The 22,588-nt window shown below is 40.6% G+C and overlaps 1 protein-coding gene across 3 annotated transcripts in view; it reads left to right on the top strand.

Moving 5' to 3' along the window:
- Positions 1–567: 567 nt before the first annotated feature.
- The window catches only part of SPAG6 (sperm associated antigen 6), a 65,871-nt gene continuing 43,850 nt past the window's right edge, over positions 568–22,588 (top strand). For all 3 annotated transcript variants that reach the window (XM_042991208.1, XM_042991209.1, XM_042991211.1), the window contains exons 1-3: positions 568–708; positions 794–889; positions 20,658–20,824. In XM_042991208.1, the coding sequence (XP_042847142.1) occupies positions 684–708; positions 794–889; positions 20,658–20,824 (288 nt within the window). In that variant the 5' untranslated portion in view covers positions 568–683. The remainder of the gene's footprint in view (positions 709–793; positions 890–20,657; positions 20,825–22,588) is intronic.

Genomic DNA, 22,588 nt, shown 5'->3' on the forward strand with positions numbered 1-22,588 from the left:
TAGGAGTTGCTCATCACATACTTTTAAAGCAGTATAATTAAAGTTATGAACATGGTTGGTCTCGACCCTCCGGGAATCCTGAAGCCAGAAATGCCAGGTGACATGAAAGCTGGATTAAAGGGGAAAACCATCTGGCTTTAAGGTTGCACTGACAATGTCTGCATCAGATGACACAAGGTCACACGTGAGACGTCTCTTGACCGTCTAAGCCAAGACGACTCCCCTGGCGTAGCTTTCTGGCCTCTCGGGGTTCTCTTGGGGGCTCCCCCCAACCCCCAACCGGGACCCAGTCGGCGCCGCAGTCTGGAAGCTTCGCGGCTGGGGGTTCGGTGAGCACGGACGCCCGCACTCCTGGCGGACGCCCGTGGCCCGCAGCACAGCGACATCCACGGTGCACGACTGCCACGGCGACTGGGCGACTGCGGCTCGGCCCCCCGGGGCCCCTGCAGGCGCAAGTTCCCCCGGGGCTGGCCGCCGGCGCCCGGGACCGCGGCTGTGACGTCACGCCCGGGCCGGCCGTTGCCGCGAGACGGTCGCGTTCCGGTTCCGGTCGGTTGCCCGGGAGACGCGGGTACACAGAGAGACCCGGCTCCCGTCGGAGGCCGAGGCGTCGCGGCGGTCGCCCCCTCGGCGTCCTCGCAGGCCGGGCGCGGACCGGCCGCGTCGCCGCCGGGCTTGTCGCCATGAGTCAGAGGCAGGTGTTGCAAGGTAGGGCCCGGGGCGCCCCGACGGGGCTGGCGGCGGGGACGGCGGGGACGGCGGCTGCACCGTGTCTCTCCCCCCACCCCCGCAGTGTTCGAGCAGTACCAGAAAGCCCGGATCCAGTTCGTGCAGATGGTGGCGGAGCTGGCGACCAGACCCCAAAACATCGAGACCCTGCAGAACGCGGGTGAGCCCGCACCCTGACCGCGCGTCGCTCCGCGCCCCCGGCCTCGCCCCTGCACCTCGAGGTCCTGGTCCCCGCGGTGCCCCCTGGCCTCCCTCCCCTCACCCCGGATCCCGGGGCCCTTGTCGGCCAGTGTCCCCGGCCGCCTGCCTCAACCCCGGGCTCCCCCGTCGCCCCGCTCCCCTGCCGGCTGAGCTTTGGGAGAGGAGCAGGGTGGGGACGGGAGGGCGGCGTCCCTAAGTTCCAACAGCCCACCGCGGACGCTGTAGGTGGAGGGATTCGTTCTCTTGAGCGGGTCTTTCTGGGTGTGAGGCCGAGAGGGCAGAGCCTCCAGACGGGCGCGAGAGGGGCCCGGCGTCCCCCCCCCCCCCCCCTTGCATCTTTCTCACAACCAGGCAAGTGTCAGGCTGAAAGTCAAGGCCGTACGAACTGCCTGGAAGTCATTTTACACGAATGGGAATCCGCCTTAATCAGACCCATTTTAGGCGGGTGCCGTTGCCTGTCACCCTGCCTTTGATCACCTTCGACTTCCTCACACCAAAGGAATTCCAGAGCCGTGGACACATTATTTCTCGTCTTGCATTAGTGACAGAGCAGAGGTTTGCTTGAATAATTTCTAAGACATTCCAAGTAGGCAGAGGGTTAGCTTTGAGAGGTCCTTGTGGTGCTGTCATTTCACCCCCCCCCCCAGCCCGAGCTCAGGCAACCTCTAGAAAGAGGAAGGGGGGAGGGGGGGAGAGGGAGGTTTGCTTCTTATCAATTAACATAAGCAGATGGAGAAGATAATGGAGGCTTAAGGACGATTCCACCACCATCTGAACTCAAACTAAGGTAGCATTTGATCGCTACTGTGTTGTAAGAAGCGTTCAATGTATAGGACGTGATCTTTAAAACTCATTCAAATGAACACGGAGTTAAAAGAACTTTAAGAACGCATTGACAAGGCAAGAATGTTGAGACATAACGTTTACTCTGGCTTCTTTGAGGGGAATGACTGTTGTACCTAGACGGCAGTTTCTTCTGTCACTGAGAGGGATTTGGGTGTTTATTCCGTGTATGTTTTTGGAGGGGGAGGGGTTGTATTTGGAATAGAGAAAGTGTATTTGATAATCATGTTTTAAAACTCTTTGTTTTGGGATAATTGTGGATTTACATGCAGTTGTAAGAAATAATAGAGCTCCCCTGTGCCTCAAAAGTGTGTATGGTAGACAGTTGGCACTGACAAAAGTCCATCAATTTTATTCGGTTTTCCCCAGTTTTGCTTGTACTTATTTGTGTGTGTGTGTGTGTCTGTCTGTGTGTGTGCGTTTAGTTCTATACAGTTTTATCCCGTGTGTATCCATCCAGATAGAGAACACTTTCTTACTGCCAGGATCACTTTTTTTTGCCCTTTTAGAACCACACCCACGTTCTTCTTGTCCCTAACCCTGGACAACCACCAATCTGTTCTCCTTTTGAAAATGTCAAAGTTGGTAATCTTTTGTTCTGTGTTTGTTTCATGTGGATTGTCTTCTGCGTGTGTGTGTGTGTGTGTGTGTGTGTGTGTGTGTGCTTATGAGCAAGAGTATGTACTCCTCAAAGTACCCATAGCAGTGTTGGACACAGTATTTCATATATAGTGACTAATATAAGTTTATAAGAGCATATTATATTTTTAAATGCACTTAAGTTTTAGTTTTTCCCCCCTCTCAGTCCTACTCAGTTGCTTTTGTGAATGGGCACTTACTTTTTACACATATGTAATTTCTGAACTATGTGTATACTATATTTTAGCTAAACTAAAACATTTTTTGAAAGGGAAAATGATTGGCATTATTTTAAAAATTTGATACTGAAATACAGGGGTATAAATAACACTTAAGATACAGAGCATCACATTTTAGTATAACAGTGGCAGGTTTTCTCTTCCTGTATGTGTACAATGTAGAATATGTTATGGAATTTAATCATTAGGCTAAGTGATCATCAAAGTATAAGTGACTTAGATATGACATCTTAAATAGCCACCTATTTCCACTCATGGTCTGGCTTATGAAGGAATGGAATACAAAAGGAATATAACAGTGTTTTGAAGTTGTCTGCAATGTTGATAGAATGCTAAGATTGTTTTTCTTGAGGAAAAATATTTTTAACATATTTCATGTTACGTAGATTCAACTTAAGCACTCCTTTAATAATTTTACATTAAGACAGCTAATGGATATTCTAATGTATTTATTCTTTTAATTAAAATAATCATAATCTGCAAGCTTTGTTATGAGCACTTACTGGTCTATAAACCATTCGAATGGTTTGTTCTTTTAAAAAAAATCAACATGGATTTTAAAATACTTTCGAAAGAGCCACAATATATATGCATCACTTGCCAAGCTTTCTTTTCTTTTTTTTTTTTCCAGTCAAGTGACTTCATTTTGGTAGAATAAAATACCAATGCATTTTATTCCTGACTTTCACATACACTCTGCATACCTGAGAAGGTTTTGTTTTCTTTTGTCTTCTCACTTTTCTCCTTTAATGAACTGCTTTACTAAATACGTATCATGGATCCAAGATAAGGTGAAAAATATTTCCCATATAGACATCACGATAAATCAGTATTAGTTCACTTGTTGAGAATTTTTGAATTCATTCACTGTGGAAGGAACTTTAAAGGTAAAAACTTTCAATGGAGTTTTGTTTCACTTAAATCTCTGATCTTTTTCATTACATCTCTGATGTGCTAATAAGAATATTATGTCCCAAGTTAATTACTAAAGCAAACAAAGGGCTGCAAGGTGTCATCTTCAGAGTATTTGGACAAAAAATGATTTTGATTTCTAAACAAAATTGTTGCTAGAAAAAATGGTATACAATGTGTCTATAACCTAGAGTTACTTTTTCCTTACTGAGATTTTGTTCCTTCTAAATCAGAAACATAGGTGAAAACATTACAAAGTTTAATGTTTGTTATAAAATCTCTTTATGCACCCGCCAACTCTGTACTTAGAACCAATAATACATCTGTATGGCTATTAAAAAATGAATTTTGATACTTCCCCCCCATCTTGAATAAGCAGTAACACATGTAACACATTGTGGATAGTAGAGATAATACACTGTTACTTCTACCAGTTGTGAATTTCAGCAAATGGAGGTGATTGTTTAGTTGCAAAATATAAGAAACACGTTTTGTGGCATTTGGGAATATCAGGCCACTCTTAGGTTGCTTAGAAATTCTGTCTTTCATGGTAAGCTAATATACAAACTCCCCCAAAAATTCTTTTTAACCTGCTTAGCTATGTGAACTATTTCTGAAGCAGGGATTTATGTAAGAAAAATTGGGGGTAAAGTTTAAAGTAATACTTTGTAATATTTAACATGTAACCTATTGCAAAACAATAAACATTCCTAATCAGGAGTTATGCCCGTTTTCAGTAGAGCAGGAGTGGAGAACTGCTTGACACTTTAAACAGGCATCTGCCTGAAGCTAATTTGCAAATTTAGGCAATTTGATGGGTTTAGAATTCAAGGAAATAAGTCTTATGTGTTGACACAAAATGATTTTCAATGTCCTGTGTCTGGGGCCAGGTGAAAATGTTCAGATTAATGATTTAGCATCTCAATTTGCTGAGAAGGAAAAGCCTGTAGTAAGCATTTGTAATGTGTTTAAAACAGCCTGGTAGGTACAAGTACCATGATTCTCTGTTCCAAAGGATATTGAAACTGAAAAGATAATGAGTAGAGCAACTTCAAAAACAAAAAACAAAAAGAAAAAAACAAAACAAAACAAAACCCCTTAACTAATCATGCTATTTAAATTTCATGAATATAAAAGGAGTCTTAGAAATGTGAATGCATGATAATTAAAGCACTGATCTTTTCTTAAAGGATAGGGATAGTGGTTTTTTGTGTTTTGTTTGTTTGCTTAAGCGGAAAACATTTCAGGAACTATAAAAATTCTGAACTTGTGTGCACTTAATACTATGTGTTAATAATACGCAATAATATCCTAAAAACAAGATTATTCCAAATTTTATTCTGTGTTCCAAACCCTTGTTCCTTCATGGACATTTCTCTGCTTTGTTATCTAACCACTGGTACATAAGTAGAAAATAATATAACCAGGGCTAGGATCTCATAGTTTTCTTAGGAAAAACTGGATGATTAAAAAAAAAAAAAAAATCCAGGCTATGGATGATCCTGTAAGAGCGGGGCTTAGAAATGCTTAGACATGGCAAGTTTGTGTGGGGAAATTTTATGTGACAAATCAATGTTTTTGAAAAGTTATTTAAATATTTCCCAACTCCTCTTTACATTTCAATGTTTTTTCATGGCTTTTGCTGCTCTGACTAGAGCTTTTCCTGTACTTCTTCGCCTAATTAATTTCTGCTCATTCTTCATGGCTCTGTTTAGATGTTGATTCCTCAGGGAAACCTTCCTTGAGCCCTCACAGTAAGTTAAGTCTCTTGATTTATGCTATCCTTGCTCCTAATATTTCTCTTCACTGATACTCATCACGATACTCATCACGATTGATTTAGTTTCTGTTCTCTCCACAAAATGTAAATTCCATGCCTAGCATAATGCTGCGCGTGGGGCAGAGGTTCAACATATTTAAATAGAATGAAAGAAGGAATACTTATTTTTCTAAGTGTTTTCACATCTCTTTAAAGGTTTGTTGTTATAACAGGTCAGGTAGGGAGAGTACGACTCTTGAGTGTGGATCCTTAAGCCCCCAAATGGTCGGATAATTGCCTTCATCACAGACAAAGTCAGTCCTGGCCAAACTGAGACTAGTACATGTTTCTTAATTGTTGCCTGACATTGCACTCTTTCTGCGTACCTTGTAGGTATTAGCTATTTCTGGCTGGTTCTAGGAGTTCCTAACCACCGTTAAAACAAGTCATCTGTTGAGGCCTTTGGGTACCAATGGCTGTCTAGTAATTGTGTGTAATTGGCTTTGAGGTCTCCTAGAAGACCATTATGGGAGCTTGACTGGAGGCCAGACGCAGAGGAGTAACTTTAATTGAGAAGTAGCTAGAAGTAGCTAGAAGTCTGAGGGAGTGGGAGTTGGATTTAGGGCTTATGCTGGACTCAGAATGCTAGAGGACCTTTCGGCTTCCTTGGGCTTCTAAGGGAAGCCTTATCAAGCCAGAAGCTCTTAAAAAGCACCCCAGGAAAAGTGAGTAAGCCACTGGAGGTTGCAAACCGAGATAGCACTTCGGAGAGCTGTTAGACAGAGTGAGTCCCTGCTGGGATCGGGGAGAGGGAGAGCGCAAAGGAAAGACTCCACCAGAGCCCGAGGTGGTTGGCTGCCTTGGCCTGCCTGCTCCCCTGGGCCTTCGGACAACACGGGAGGTAGAGCACTGGAAGAGGCAGGCACTTGGTACTTGTCGGCTGGTCAATGTGAGCATGTATTTAACGCTTGCCTTTGTTTTTTTTATTTGGCCATGCTTTGTGTGAAGGACTTTTACTCCATGTTCATTGAGGTCAGATCTTCGGGGTTTCTACTGAGATGAACTGGCTCTAGGAGAAACCCAGGGCCACACCTTGAGAAAAATTTGGTCTTGCATTGCGGTGGGTGGGAACGGCTCCTCTGAACGTGTCAGACTTCCCTAATTTTCAGGTGAAATCTTGGTTTTGCCACATACCCCATTTTCTGTCGTAAGGGTGCCTCATTTTTAAAGTTACTACTTATTCAGGTTCTACGTCCAGGTGAATTATGTATGTGTGCATGTGTCTTCAGAGGAAATTATCTCTGTCCACTTTTCTGTATATTCTAAGTTCTATCTCTGTGTCATTAGAATCACCACTAATTTATATCCATAGAGTAGCTTACATTGGTTTTCCATAGAAATGTCTTTGTAGAATTATTCTAATAGTATGCCTTTTTTTTTTTTGAGGGCTTATTTAAAAACAGATACTTAGAGTTCCCCATAGCCTCTTTAAATCTAAATCCCACTGAAGACATTGTCCATTTTGTTGTTCAAGGTTTTTTTTTTTAATGTAAAGATGCACTCTTTTATTCAACCAATCTTTATTAACTATTATGCGTCAAGCTAGGCCTACGTAGGAAATTTCAGGAAAAAAAAAATTTGTTCCTGCCTCATTTTACAAAGTAGTTCCAGTTTTACCTTTGCTGCCAGGAAACTCAGTGATATATTTAGAGTTCAGCTGCAGCAGCTATTATACCCTATATTTCTGACAAATAGTCCCCACCTCTCTCCTACATGCCTCTTCATCGTTATCTTTGTATCTGTATCTTTTACAGTAAACTATCTCAAAAAATTTTCAAGTAAGTGGAGCATGAATAAAATACAACAGTTTATCTAAAGATAGACTTCTGAGCTGATTACCTTCCAAAGAGCCCTCTCTAAATATTACCCCTGACACCTCTTGGAACAGACAATTCTTTTATAACCTATTTACTCTCTACTGACCCCATTGATGGACATTCCAATTTTCTGCAGGCAAGTGGGTATCAAAGGTACCAATTTAAAAGAGGAAACACATGGGGCGCCTGGGTGGCGCAGTCGGTTAAGCGTCCGACTTCAGCCAGGTCACGATCTCGCGGTCCGTGAGTTCGAGCCCCGCGTCAGGCTCTGGGCTGATGGCTCGGAGCCTGGAGCCTGTTTCCGATTCTGTGTCTCCCTCTCTCTCTGCCCCTCCCCCGTTCATGCTCTGTCTCTCTCTGTCCCAAAAATAAATAAAAAAAATAAATAAATAAATAAAAGGAAACACATTGACGAAAGAAGACAAGACTAATCTAGTGTATGCAGCACTCCAGAAGACTTTCAAATTAAAATAGAATTATATCTATATGGGGTGATGCGGGGTGAGGGAACAGTTTGAATAACCCATATATTTCAAAAACAAACTATGAACATGGGGCTCCTGGGTGGCTCAGTCGGTTGAGCATCCAACTTGATTTCGGCTTAGGTCATGATCTCACAATTTGTAGGTTTGAGCCCCATCTCAGGCTCTGCTCTAACAGTACAGAATCTGCTTAGGATTCTCTTTCTCCCTCTCTCTCTGCCCCTCCCTTGCTGACATGCACACGCTTTCTCTGTCTAAATAAATAAATAAACTTAAAAAAAAACTATATGCTTATCCATATATTTTAGAATCCATTTTTTTCATTTTAAAAATAGTTTCTAAAAATCACTTGAGGTACAATTTACATACCACACAATTCACCCATATAAGTGTAAAATTCAGTGGGTTTTGGTACATTGTTAATTTTTAAAAATGTTTTTTATTTAATCTCTATACTCACCATGGGGCTTGAACTCACAACCTTGAGATCAAGAGTTGTTTGCTCTTTTGACTGAGCCAGCCAGGCACTCCGGGACATTGTTAATTTTTAAAAACTGTGGTAAAATATAGCACAATTTGCCATTTGAACCACACAATTCAGCGACATTAATTACATTCCTAATGTTATGCAGCCATCACCACTATTTATCTCTAAACCTTTTAAAAAGTGACTCCAAACAGAAGCTTAGTTTGTTTTTCTTTTAACTAAAATTGGCCTAAAAAGAGAAAGTTGCACATTAAATTTTGCAGCTTGTTCATTCATCGTTCAACATTTATTGAGTATGCAAGGGCCAGGTGCATGCTTAGATGCTTGCCATGCAAAAATAGAAGGCAGAGACGATACTTTTAAGGAGCTTATTTGCTACAGGAGAGATATATAAATGCTATTTGATAAGTGTCCAATATATAGACATACGGAGCACCTATGAAGGGTATCTAACTCAAGCTTTTGAAATGAAGGGTGCTTTCATGGAAGACTTCTAGAAGGAGATATTATCCAGCTGAGTTTCCTAGGACAGCCAGATGAAGATGGGAGAGAGGAAAACTGTGCTCAGGTAGAGGGAATGTTATGTGCAAAGGCACAGAGGCAAGAGAAAAGGTGGTACTTGATGGAAAAGACAAATGTTTAGATCTGGCAGGAGCTTCTTGAGATAATACGGCCGGGAGAGGAAAGTCCGTGGCTGCAGAGGAAAACAGGCCTAATTATAAAGGACCTCATCCAAAGTTTGGATTTATCCTGAAATTGGTAGCAAGCCACTGAAGGGCTTTCATTAGAGGAACAAAGGGATCCATTTTGTGTGTGTGTGTTTTTAAAATTTTTATTTATTTAAAAACATTTTTTTAATGTTTATTTTTGAGAGAGAGAGAGAGAGAGAGTGTGAGTGACGGAGGGGCAGAGAGAGAGGGAGACACAGAATCTGAAGCAGACTCCAGGCTCTGAGCTGTCAGCACAGAGTCCTGTGCGGGGCTCGAATTCACAGACCGCGAGATCATGACCTGAGCCGTAGTCGGAAGCTTAACTGACGGAGCCATCAGACACCCCAATTTGGGGTTTTAGAGAGATGATTTTCACAGCAGTGTGGAGAGCAGACTGGAGGGGATTAAAACAGGATCAGGAAGACCATGTGCCCATTTTTGCTTTAGCACTCATGCTGCATGACAGATCTGTAGGATTTGTGACTTCGTAGGAGGGGCAGGGGCAGGTCCGGAGGGAGAGGAGTTCAAGGTGACTCACAGTCTTCTGGTTGCCATTCCTTAATGGAGAAGGGATACAAAAAGCAGAAGGAAATGGTGATTTCTGTAATAGTGGTGAAGTTGAAGTATCAGGGATATTTATGTGTCCATGCCTGTAGTCAGCAATTTGGATATATATGGCTCTGGGACTCAAGAGAGTGAGCTTAGCTGAAAATAGAGGTTTGGATACATGGAATTCGCATGTTCATTGGAAAACTATATGGGGCACCTGGGTGGCTCAGTCGGTTTAAACGGCCGACTTCGGCTCAGGTCATGATCTCGCCGTCCGTGAGTTCAAGCCCCACGTTGGGCTCTGTGCTGACAGCTCAGATTCTGTGTCTCCCTCTCTTTGACCTTCCCCCATTCATGCTCTGTCTCTCCCTGTCTCAAAAATAAATAAACGTTAAAAAAAAATTTAAAAAAAAAGAAAACTCTATTAAAAGCCCATTTGATATTTTTTTCATGTAATTATAAACCCTCTAATTCCAATCATTTTATCTCACGTATTATGAATTGAACTTGCCATAACTTTTATGCTCTGTGTACTTACTCAGTTCAGATCTCTCATATAGACAGTGGCGGCCATGACCCAGTTAAGAGTCGAAGAGTTGGCACTGGAAGAATGAATGAAATCTTGGTTTAATACAGTCGTCAGGGAAGAGAGCTACAGATGTGTTAATGGTAGAATGAACGCAACAGATTATACCCTTTGGTATGCACATATAGGTCAGTTTTCATTGGCAAATGGGCTGTGATTGATATTGGGGAGGAGAAACAGGAGAGCATAGACACTAGAGCCATAAAATAGTATATATCAAGTCTCATAGAATTGTAATAATGACTGATGGGTTAATATATTTTTTTAATTTTTTAAAAACTTATTCATTTTTGAGAGAGAATGAGCAGAGGAGAGGCAGAGAGGAAGACACAGAATCCGAAGCAGGCTCCAGGCCCTGAGCTGTCAGCACAGAGCCCGACATGGAGCTCGAACTCACAAACCGTGAGATCATGACCTGAGCCGAAGTCGGACGCTTAACCAACTGAGCCACCCGGGCGCCCCATGGGTTAATATTTGTAAATTTCTTACGGGAGTCCCTGGTACATGGTAAAGTGTGCTTTGTGCCCTCTTAGAAGAGCTGCTAGCTGCCTGTGGGAGTCAGTGGTCTTGGTCCCAGCTTCTTCTCACCCCTCCCCACTTAATGACATACCGGATGTGGGAGCCCTTCACTCACAAACACCTGAATTAACAGTGACTCACCAAACAAAATTCAGAGGATACTATAGTTATGAGAGTACGTTAAAAAGAAGAACATAGGGGCGCCTGGGTGGCGCAGTCGGTTGAGCGTCCGACTTCAGCCAGGTCACGATCTCGCGGTCCGTGAGTTCGAGCCCCGCGTCAGGCTCTGGGCTGATGGCTCGGAGCCTGGAGCCTGTTTCCGATTCTGTGTCTCCCTCTCTCTCTGCCCCTCCCCCGTTCATGCTCTGTCTCTCTCTGTCCCAAAAATAAATAAAAAACGTTGAAAAAAAAATTAAAAAAATAAATAAATAAAAAGAAGAACATAGATTTTTCTTGAATTACTTATCATTACAGGTGAATTCTGTGCAAAAAGACTATCCATACATTTCACAATTCATTCTGACCCTTTAAATAAATTACAGGACTCTCTGTGTGTTGTAAGGGATATAACATTTAAAATCATAATTGATTTTATAGTTGTAGCTGCAAAGAAGTATTTCGCAGAAAGCAGGGCAAAGAGATATGGTACCGAAACTTATGATTTCTTTTTTAAATGTTTATTTTTTGAGAGAGGGAGAGTGTAAGCGAGGAGGGGCAGAGAGAAAAGGGGAGGGGAGGATCCAAAGTGGGCTCCGTGCTGACAGCAGAGAGCCTCATGTGGGACTCAAACCCACAAACTGTGAGATCATGACCTGAGCCAAAGTGTGACGCTTAACTGACTGAGCCACCCAGGCGCCCCTGAAATTTTATGATTTCTTAACCAAATGAAGGAATAGTAGTCAGTGGTATATAATCACAGAGACTGGGAGAAACCAAATCAAGGCCTGAAAATTCTTAGCTCTAAACAAAAAAAAAAAAAAAAAAAAAAAATCAAGGGAGGAACACTTCAGTGTTTTCAAGTAAAAAATGACCAGTGAAGGAAAATGAGAACATGTTATCAAATGCATCAGTGTGATGAAAATTGCTTGAGTGAAAATATAGTCATGTACGTGTAATAACTTGCAGAAGTAAAAACATGTAAAATTGCTGAAATCAGCAAGTGTAATTAGACTTACTCTGTGATAGAGTAGGTAGTGCTTAGTATAGTAAAATTGCAGTAGAGTCAAGATCACAAGCGCTTCAATAAGAGTTAGTTGTATATTCAGATCTGTGCCAGGTAATTTGATAAATAGAAAAGAAGTATAAAACCAACTCTGCGACTCTTGAATATGAAGAACAAACAGAGGGTTGCTGGAGGGGGTGTGGGAGGGGGGATAGGCTAAATGGGCAAGGGGCATTAAGGAATCTACTCCCGAAATCATTGTTGGACTATAAGCTAACTAACTTGGATGTAAAGAAATTAATAAAATAAGAGCTCTTGGTGTATGGCATTTAAAAATCTGATTGTGGAAATCCTAAAAAAGGAAAACAAACTGCTCTAGAGATGTTTATTGTTTTATTGAGAAGATAAGACATTTATTCACATAAAACAAATGAGAGAACCATGGAACATGCTACATCAAGGATGGCTGCTGCGCTTTGCACAACTTTAGAAGTGCCTTTTATATCATGATTTATGTGACTGGCATCCCCTGTATTTGTGCAGTACACAGCCTGCCCAGCCATCCATGTTAGACCTTGGAATTATTCAATGTCTTCATTCTCATTTATTTGCTTCCCTGAGAGTAAGTGGTATAAACAATAAGCTCCCCATGGCCTTCCATTTCACTTAGAACAACATCACAAAATCTTATTTTGATCTACAGCCAAATTTGACCTGGCCCCAATCAAGTTTTCCAGCTTTGTCTCTTGCCAGATCAGCCTTCCCACGCAACGTTTCAGGCCAGTATGAATTTATCATGGCCTCTTCAACAGTCTGAGACAATCATGCATCCTTTGTCCAAGCCAGAAACTTGGAAGTATCACTGACTCCTCCCTCTTCTTCACAATAATCTGTCTGGTTAATATCTCTTTAGATATTAGATATTAGATGATACCTCTTTAGATAGTCACTTTTCTCTCTCCCTTTGCCATTAGTATTCTTCAGGCTGTCTTCACATCTGGCCTAGACTCATACAGTAGCTTCCTAAGTGGTCTTCCTGCCTCCCATCTTGTCTCCTTTCATCCATTCTCCCCAGTGTGATTGGTGATCCTTCGTTACAAAGTACAAAAACACTGACGCTAATGTTCAGATTAAATTCAAAACAGTTAAAATAGTTGATTGGGCTCTTAAGTACTTTTGTCTCTGTTAATCTCTTAGGCCTCTTTTCCCAACCCTTTTTTTGCTCCCTCTTGTACTATAGTCATACTGCATTCCAAGTTTTGTCAACATATCAAACTCTTGGTTCTTTTTTAAATGTTTATTTATTTTTGAGAGAGAGCAAGAGCAGGGGAGAGGCAGAGAGAGAGGGAGATACAGAATCCAAAGCAGGCTCCAGGTTCTGAGCTGTTAGCTCAGAGTCTGACTTGGGGCTCAGATTCACAAACATTGAGATCATGACCTGAGCTGAAGTCAGACGCTTAACCAACTGGGCCACCAAGTGCCCCCTAACTCTCTTGGTTCTGAGCTTCATTTATATAGTTCCTTCTGGTTAGAAAACTCTCCAAGTCCTTCCCTTCCCCACTCCCTCCAGTTATTTCAGCAAATAATCTGTGATCTGCCTGAGAGCCTTCAGACCTCCATGTAGATGTACCTTTCCTTGGGCTGCCTTCCTCAAGGCCAGGGTTAGATGCTCCACTATATTTCTGCAGAGCACCCTCTATTTCTCTTAAAAAAAATTTTTTTTTAATGTTTATTTATTTTTGAGAGAGAGAGAGAGACAGAGTGTGAGCAGGAGAGGATCAGAGAGAGAGAGGGAAACACAGAAGCCAAAGCAGGCTTCAGGCTCTCAGCTATCAGCACAGAGCCCTATGTGGGGCTCGAACTCATGAACGGTGAGATCAGACCTGAGCCGAGGTCAGATGCTTAACCAACTGAGCCACCCAGGCTCCCCCTCTATTTCTTTTTTAGTTGCATATATCATAATGTTTTATTTGTTTACTTCTCATGACCCTTGTATAGCTTCCTTGAGGTCAAGGACAATTCTGTTTTCAATACCTTGCATGTTCTTTTTTTTTTTTTAATGTTTGTTTATTTTTGACAGAGAGAGAGAGAAAGAGACAGAGCATGAGTGGGGGAGGAGCAGAGAGAGATGGAGACACAGATTCTGAAATAGGCTCCAGGCTCTGAGCTGTCAGCAGAGAGCCTGATGTGGGGCTTGAACTCATGAATCAGGAGATCATGACCTGAGCCAAAGTTGGAGGCTTAACCGACTGAGCCAGCCAGGCACCTTTCTTAATAGATATTTCTTGAATTAATGGTGAATAATTATTCATTCCATAGTAATTCTAAAACACATAGTAGAAAAGCTCAATCTGTGGGGCCACAGAACTTTAAATATTTCTTCACAATGAAAGGAATTGATTAATTAATGAGTCATATGCATGAATAATAATAACATGTTGATGAAAAACATGGTCAACATAGGGAATTGATTCCTTTTACACTTTTATTTATTAAGCATTTACTGGTGTTTATTCTATCCCAACTAATCTGTCTAGCACTTTAGAATCTTTGACCCATTTTAATTCTCACAACTTTATGAAGTAGTTCTGGAATTTGTCGCCATTTTACATGAGGAAACTGAAACACAGAGATGTTAAGTAACCTTGTTGAGGACTGAGAAATGGCAGAGCCCAGATTTGAACCCAAACAATCTCCCTCTAGATACATACTTTTAACTACCTGGCTCGACATAGGCAGTCATGTAACAAGCAGGGCAAGAGAGTCCTATTTCTAAAGCATGAAGCTTCTTCTCCATTCTTATTGGACCCCAAACAGAATGCCCCAGTCAGATGGAAACGTTGACAGTCTAAGGTGAATCCTTTACTGTGTATTCGTTAATTGCATGTAGAAATCACTTCTAAAACTTAAATGAACTATAGCAGCAGTTTCATAGTAAATGGTCATGTAGGAAGATGTTTTAGATTACTGTTGGAATTTAAATGTTTAAAGCTTTGTAAAATTTATAACGTTTAACATTTTGTGCTTATGGTAATTTTGAGTAAAGCTGGAAAGTAAAGAATATATATGGTAGAAATCATTTCACTTTAAGTCTAAAAAAACAAGGGCATCAAAGGACACCAAGAGAGTGAAGAGACAGTTCATAGAATGGGAGAAAATATTTACAAAGCACATATCTGATAAGAGATTAATATTCAGAATCTACAAAGAACTCCGACAATTCAACAATAACAAAATCCACTTAAAAATGGGTAAAAGGCTTACATAGGTTACATTTCTCCAAAGAAGACATACAAGTGGACAATAAGCACATGAAAAGATGCTCAACATCACTGTTCATTTGGGAAATACAAATCAAGCCATGGCAAGATACCATTTCATGTCCATTAGGATGGTTATTATAAACAACAACAATTACAAATATCAAGTGTTGGTGAGAATGTGGAAAACTGGAACTCTTTGTTGGTAGGAATATAAAATGGTGCATAGAAAGTTACCATGGAAAACAGTTGATAGTTCCTCAAAAAGTTAAACATAGAGTTACCACTTGGTCTAGCAACTGTACTTAGATAGATAGATAGATAGATAGATAGATAGATAGATAGATAGATAGATATGTGTATATGTACAGAAACACACACTATACACACACACACACACATAAAAGAATTGAGAGCAGAGACTCAGATGGAAACTTGTACATCCACATTCATAGCATTATTCAAATAACCAAAAGGTGGAAGCAGCCCAAATATCTGTCAACAGATGCACAGATAAACAAAATGAGGTCTATACATCCAATGGAATATTATCCAGTCTTAAAAAGGAAAGAAATTCCAAAACATGGTACAACATGGCCGAACCTTGAAAGCATTATGCTATGTGAAAAAAGTCAGACAGAAAATGACAAATATTGTATGGTTCCACCTATATGAGATACCTAAAATAGGTCAAATAAGACACAGAGAGTAGAATAGAGGTTACCAGGAGCCTAGAGGTAGGGGGAAAGGGGAAGTTAGAGAGTGTTTGTTAGGGGATGATAAAAAGTTCTGGAAATGATAGTGATGATGGTTGCACAATTGTACTTAATCAACACTTAATTGTACACCTAAGAATGGTTAAAATGATCAATTTTGTTATGTATATTTTACCACAATAAAAAAATAAAATTTTTAAAAATTGAAAAGCAACACAAAGAAGGTGAGAGGTAACTAGGGTAACCAGAAATCTTTACTAGGGCTTAACAGTGGACCCAAAGGCCCAGTTTGCAGGTACTTGTTTTTAAAGGAACAAAGTTGGGATGTTAAATATTTTTATAAAGCACATCAGATATGTATATACATTATATACATTTAATAAGAGAATGGGATTTTTTTTTTTTTTTGTCTGACATTTCCGTCCCGGTTTACATCTGTAATTGGTGTGCAAAGTCAAAGTCATTAGGCCTGTGTTGTGTTAAAAGGAATTAAAAAAAAAAAGAGCTGTGATTATTTTGAGTCTAGTTTACCATGTGCTCCCCTAGATTATTAGTTCCTTAAGAGGAGGAGCTGTCTTTGCTCATATGTGTAATCCTAGCACTTGCCGGTGGTAAACCCTGGTCCATGTTTTGAACCAATGACTGTGGGCAATCAGCAAAGTTGTCTTTGTTGTTGTTTTCGCATAACTGGAATTGCAATGTAGGTATTGAAGCAATGTCTAATTGCTTAGACAGTATGGCACTGGAACAAGAAAAATAGAAAAGAAACTCAAAGCGATAAAGTTGGGAGGGGAGGGATTGTACAGATTTATCCTATAAATTTTAGAAACATTTCACACCGTTTAATCAGCTTTTATAGAGGAGACAGAATCGTTTTATAGAGATTAGAGTATAATATGTGAATTATTTTTAATATTAGATAGTACCTGTTGGCTCCTTCAGTAGAGACCTCAGGGAGGTCATTAGCTGTCACTAGAGACCTTGCTTATCAGATATTGCAGCCATTATTCAAACTGCTGTAATTTATGCGTTCTAAATTTTCATGCATTCATTCACCAAGGACCAATCACCATGGATTCCTAATGGAAAGGAAGGTAAGGAAAAATTTCTTTTTATGTTGTATGTGCTTCTTTTCTCCTTTCTCCCTCCCTTATTACCTCCTTCCTTAGTTCCTCTTGCATCACTATCTGTGTTTTTAGGACAGACCTGTAATTAGAATAACGAAGTTTCCATGCTTAACCTGCGTAAGGGATTAAAAAACATGTCCCTGGGGACTGATGATTATGAAGCACTAAGAGGCAATTCAAGGACTAGAAATTTGGGGCAATATTTTCTCTAACAAAAATGACCTTATTCAAACAAAGATATTTTAAACTTTTATAGGTGTATAGATGTAAAAATTTTCAAAAGTCCCATCGTGCTACTGTCTGAACCAAGGAATATGGGAAAAGAGTGATAGAGCAGAGGCATCCGCATAGAAGCCTAACTTGGATATTAAATACAGGGATAGAAGGAAAGGAATGGTGTGTCAGTTTATTGATTTTATTTTTCCTGGGCCAGATGTGGTAGAAGGACGGAGGAGAAAATACACAAAGCAAACAATTCTTTTGAATATATGGGCGGCTGAAATACCTGTAGGGGGTAAAATATTTTACTGCTAAAATTACAAACTGAAAATTTCTGAAATGGGGAGACTTATGGTACAGTAGCTAAATACTATAATAATAAGCACAACTAAATTAAATATTATAGGCCCAGATAGATGAATTCATTCTTTAATTTTTCAACATAAAAGTTCAAAGTTCTCTAAGATTTCATTCAAAATCTCTAGGATGAATAAGCCAGTATAGATGTTCCAATTATATTTCAAAAGACAATAAGCCACTGCCTTCACATATATATATCCAAGGAGGAGGAAAAAAGGAAATAACCAGAATCATCAGGAAAAAAATAACATGAAACATAATTGTGATTCTTTTAAAACTATTCTTTTTTTTTTAATTTTTTTTTCTTTTAAAACTATTCTAAAGCATACGTACACTTTATATCTCTTGGCCTTGTTACTGTATTTATTATGAAACCTCAAATATATGTTAACAAATTTAGCTCTTTTTTTAGAGTATTGCCTTATTTTACTGAAAACCATGCATATTTGTTATTAAAAAATCAAGTTATATTCAACTACAACCAACCCAATTTAAAAACGGGCACATGACTTGAATAGACATTTCAACAGAGAACATGTACAATGACCAATCTAAGCACATAAAAAGACACTCACCGTCATCAGTGCTAGGGAAATGAAAATCAAAACTGCACTGAGGCACACTTCACACCTGTTAGGATGGCTATTATTTGAAAACAAAAAACAAAACAAGTATAGGTAAGGATGTAGAAAGAGTTGAATCCTTGAACTTTGCTGATGGGAATGGAAAGTGGTGTAGCTTTCTGTAGGAAAGCAACTACAAAGAAGAGGTCAGCAAATTGTTTTAAATCCAACTTTCTAGAAAGAACCCATGTTAGCATTTGGTAGTCCTAATGCTTTTTCTGCACTTTAAACTTCTTGTTGTGAGGTATTTCAGAAATCACCTCTATAGAAAGTATAATTTTTTTAAAATGAATGCTTATTAATTTTTGAGAGACAGAGACAGCATGAGCGGGGGAGGAGCAGAGAGAGAGGGAGGCACAGAATCCGAAGCAGGCTCCAGGCTCTGAGCGGTCAGCACAGAGCCCGCCGCGGGGCTCGAACTCACAACCCGAGAGATCATGACCTGAGCCGAAGTCGGACGCTTAACCGACTGAGCCACCCAGGCGCCCCTCTATCCAAAGTATAGCTGGTAGTATTAGCAACAGCTATGAGCATAGGCATGTTGATTTGTTGAACGTGAACTATGACCGAGGCATGAGTAGACGTGCTGTGTGCCTGCAAAGTTAACTAGCCTGAGTGGGACTCAAACTTGCAACTGTGGTCTCATCCAGGATGACCTCACCAAGCCACCCTAGCCAGAAAAGTGATCACGAAATGAAAGTGGAAACTGTGAAAAGTCACGGATCACATCATGACATGTGTCTGTGATCAGTGCCGTTATTCTCTGCCGATGTTATTTGGTAGTACTATTTATCTTAATTTGGGCTAATCCTAAGTGTTATCATGAATGTTTTCCTTTTATTCTATTTCAAGTGTTTCTGGATATATATAACCTTATAAAAGAATATGGAGAATATTTGCTTTTCTAGATCACCGTGGTATGTTTTTAAAAGAAAAGATGTAATTAAAATCAAGTTAAATCGCCTGCTGCAAATTAAGTAAAGTTTACAAAGTCAAGGGGCATTTTGTTCCAGTTTGAACTCTGTCATTACCTTTCTTGTAACCTTAGATGAAAACAGCTTCGGGGCGCCTGGGTGGCTCGGTCAGTCGAGCGTCTGACTTTCGGCTCAGGTCATGATCTCACAGTTGGTGGGTTCGAGCCCCGCATCAGGCTCTGTGCTGACCTCTTGCTCAGAGCTTGGAGCCTGCTTCAGATACTGTGTCTCCCTCTCTCTCTGCCCCTCCCCTGCTCACGCTTTGTCTCACTCCGTTTCTCAAAAATAAATGAATGTAAAAACAAATTTAAAAAAAACAGCGTCATTAAAGCCCAAATAGCAGTTACCTATTTTGGGTATTTTACAGTAAGGCAAAGGTAATATGAAGAGTTGGAATATCCAAGCAGATGACCAAAATGCAATTATTTTTTATGTCTCTTTCTTCACCTCCTCAACTTTCAGCGCACATTTATTCAGCAATTATCAATGAAGAAAGCCTCAATTTCTAACCTTGCTCCACCATTTATTAGTTTTGTGATGATTTCTTAACCGTTCTCAGCCGTCATTTCCTCATCTGTAAAATAGACATACTTAATAGGGCCAACTTCATAGACTTTTTATGAGAATTCAGTGAATGGAAACAAATCCTTAAAACAACGTGTGCATATAATAAGTGCTGGATAAATACAAGCTAACTTTTACTGTGATTGCTGTGATGATGACATACCTACTGTGTATTCAACCCTAGAGTAAATATTATGAGAGCTGGTAATACAAAATACTTCCTTATCTCAAAGAATTTGTTTCTTTTTTTTTTTTAATTTTTTTAACGTTTTATTTATTTTTGAGACAGGGAGAGACAGAGCATGAACAGGGGAGGGTCAGAGAGAGGGAGACACAGAATCCGAAACAGGCTCCAGGCTCCGAGCTGTCAGCACAGAGCCCGACGTGGGGCTCGAACTCACGGACTGCGAGATCATGACCTGAGCCGAAGTCGGCCGCTTAACCGACTGAACCACCCAGGCGCCCCAAGAATTTGTTTCTTTAAAGTAGTATCAGAAATCTGAATTTGCATCCCCTCATGAGTGTGAGGCCCCAGCCAAGTGGTCCCCCTAGCTCTCCTGGCTCTGAGATACATCCTGATAAAATCTCTGAAATACATTCAAGTTTAGTTGAAATCACAGAAAAGACCCAACAGTTGGAATGGGGAGGGGGGGGGGGCAAAGGAAAACTACACAGAGATGAAAGGACCTGAACTGAGCCCTAAAAGATAGAATTTACAAAGGCTGGGGGACACCTATCCCCCCGCCCCTCCCCACCGCCCTACCATGTGCTAGGTAGGCATCAGACTACATACTCCACAGTCTTTCTCTACATTCCTCATAACAGTCCTACTGGGTCACATAGCTACTATTTGCCAAATCAGGGATTCAAACTCTTAACCTAAGTCCAAAGCCTTTCTTGTTTTCATGCTGTGCTGCTGCTTTGATAATTGGAGGTTGTATTACTTTCTGTCTTGGCCAGTTAGAGGCCTCTAAATATCCCATTCATTTTTAGTGAAAAGTTTTTGTGTGTTTTTACTGATTTTTTCCCCATAATTTTCTTATCTGCACAAATGCTGAATTGTATATTTGCTTTTTCATTTAAGTTTTGCTGACTTCTGTTCTTTCATAACTTAACTCAGGTGTAATGTCTTTGCTGAGGCCTCTTCTTCTGGATGTGGTCCCAACAATTCAACAGACTGCTGCATTGGCTCTTGGGAGACTGGCGAATTATAATGGTGACCTAGCAGAAGCAGTCGTGAAGGGCGACATTCTTCCACAGCTTGTTTATTCATTGGCAGAACAGAATGTAAGACTTAAAAAAAATAAGTTATATGTATTTTTTTTAGATTTAAAAGATCTGCTAGTTTGGGCACAGTTGCAAGCTTGTGGGCATTAGAATTTTAGGACGTTAATATAACCTTCAATTCTTTGAACTGCACATAAATAATACCTTTAGGGTATTTTACTTTGGAAGTGATGGGCAGTTTTTCTCCCATTACTGTTAATATAAGAAAACAGATTACACAGTTTTTAAACGAATTGTATATAAGGCAGTATTTCTGTGTATGGGAGTCTTCAATTTGTAGGATCAGTCTTAGGTGCATGGCCCCCTAGGCAAATGGAAAGTTGTTTTCAGCAATCCTTACATGCAGATGAAATCTAGTTAGTGGACACTGTAAGAGACAGCTTGGGAGCAGGGGGACAGAAGCATACAAAATGAAGGAGGATATGTGTAATGGAAGGTTTGATAAAGCATTTTATAGCAAGTATGCAAGCATGTCAGTCCTTTTCAGGGTCATCCACGAGTGCCACAATGTTTTCCCTCCTATCTTGTTCTGTACTCTGCCACCTGATAATAGTTAAGGATCTTTCTATAGGTAGGGTCTTGGTATGTTTATTCCATTTTGTTAGTTTCTTATAACCTAAGGATATATATTTCTTTTTTTAAAGTTTATTTCTTTATTTTGAGAGACAGAGAGAGAGAGAGAGAGAGAGGGAGAACATGAAGAGGGGAGGGGCAGAGAGAGAGAGAGAGAGAGAGAGAGAGAGAGAATCCTAAGCAGGCTCCGTGCTGTCAGTATAGAGCTTGATGCAGGGCTCTGAAATCAACAACTGTGAGATCATGACCTGAGCCAAAAATCCAGAGTCAGATGCTTAATAGACTGAGCCACCCAGGTGCCCCAGGATATATATTTCTTGACACATTTTTAAGATTCAATTCCTATTTGTATAACCAAAACAAACCATCCAATTTAAAGATGGGCAAAAGACTTGAACAGACATCTATCCAAAGAAGACATACCGTAGCCAACCAACATGAAAGGATGCTCAGTAACATGAGTCATTAGGAAATGGAAATCCGAGCCACGGCAAGATATCACTTTACCTATAAGGATGGCCATTAAAAAAGGGAAAAGAAAAGAACAAGTGGTCAGTGAAGATTTGGAGAAATCGGGGGGCACCTGGGTGGCGCAGTCGGTTAAGCGTCCGACTTCAGCCAGGTCACGATCTCGCGGTCCGTGAGTTCGAGCCCCGCGTCGGGCTCTGGGCTGATGGCTCAGAGCCTGGAGCCTGCTTCCGATTCTGAGCAGTCAAGTTAAACCTAATTACCACATGACCCAGCAGTTCTGCTCCTAGTTAGATTTCCCAAAAAAAATTGAAAACAGGTGTTCAAACAAAACTTGTACACAAATGTTTACCGCAGCGTTATTCACTAGAACAAAAGAATGACTAGATAAACAAAATGTTGTACATCCATATAATGGAATATTATCAGTCATAAAAAGGGATGAGGTATCGATACAGGCCATAACATGGATAAACCTTTGCTCTAAGAGAAGGAAGCCAGACACAAAAGGCTACGTATTGCATGACTCCGTTTATAGGAAATATCCAGAATATGCAAATGCAGAGAGACAGAAGCAGATTAGCAGTTGCCAGGGGCTGTGGGGACAGGGGAATGAGGAGTGGCTCCTTAACATGTATGAGATTTCTTGTTGGGCTGAGGAAAATATTCTGGAACTGGATGGTGATGTTTGCACAACACTGTGACTGTGCTAAATGCCACTGA

This window comes from Panthera tigris, chromosome B4, assembly GCF_018350195.1.
Source record: "Panthera tigris isolate Pti1 chromosome B4, P.tigris_Pti1_mat1.1, whole genome shotgun sequence".
In the NCBI taxonomy this organism is placed as follows: Eukaryota; Metazoa; Chordata; class Mammalia; order Carnivora; family Felidae; genus Panthera; species Panthera tigris.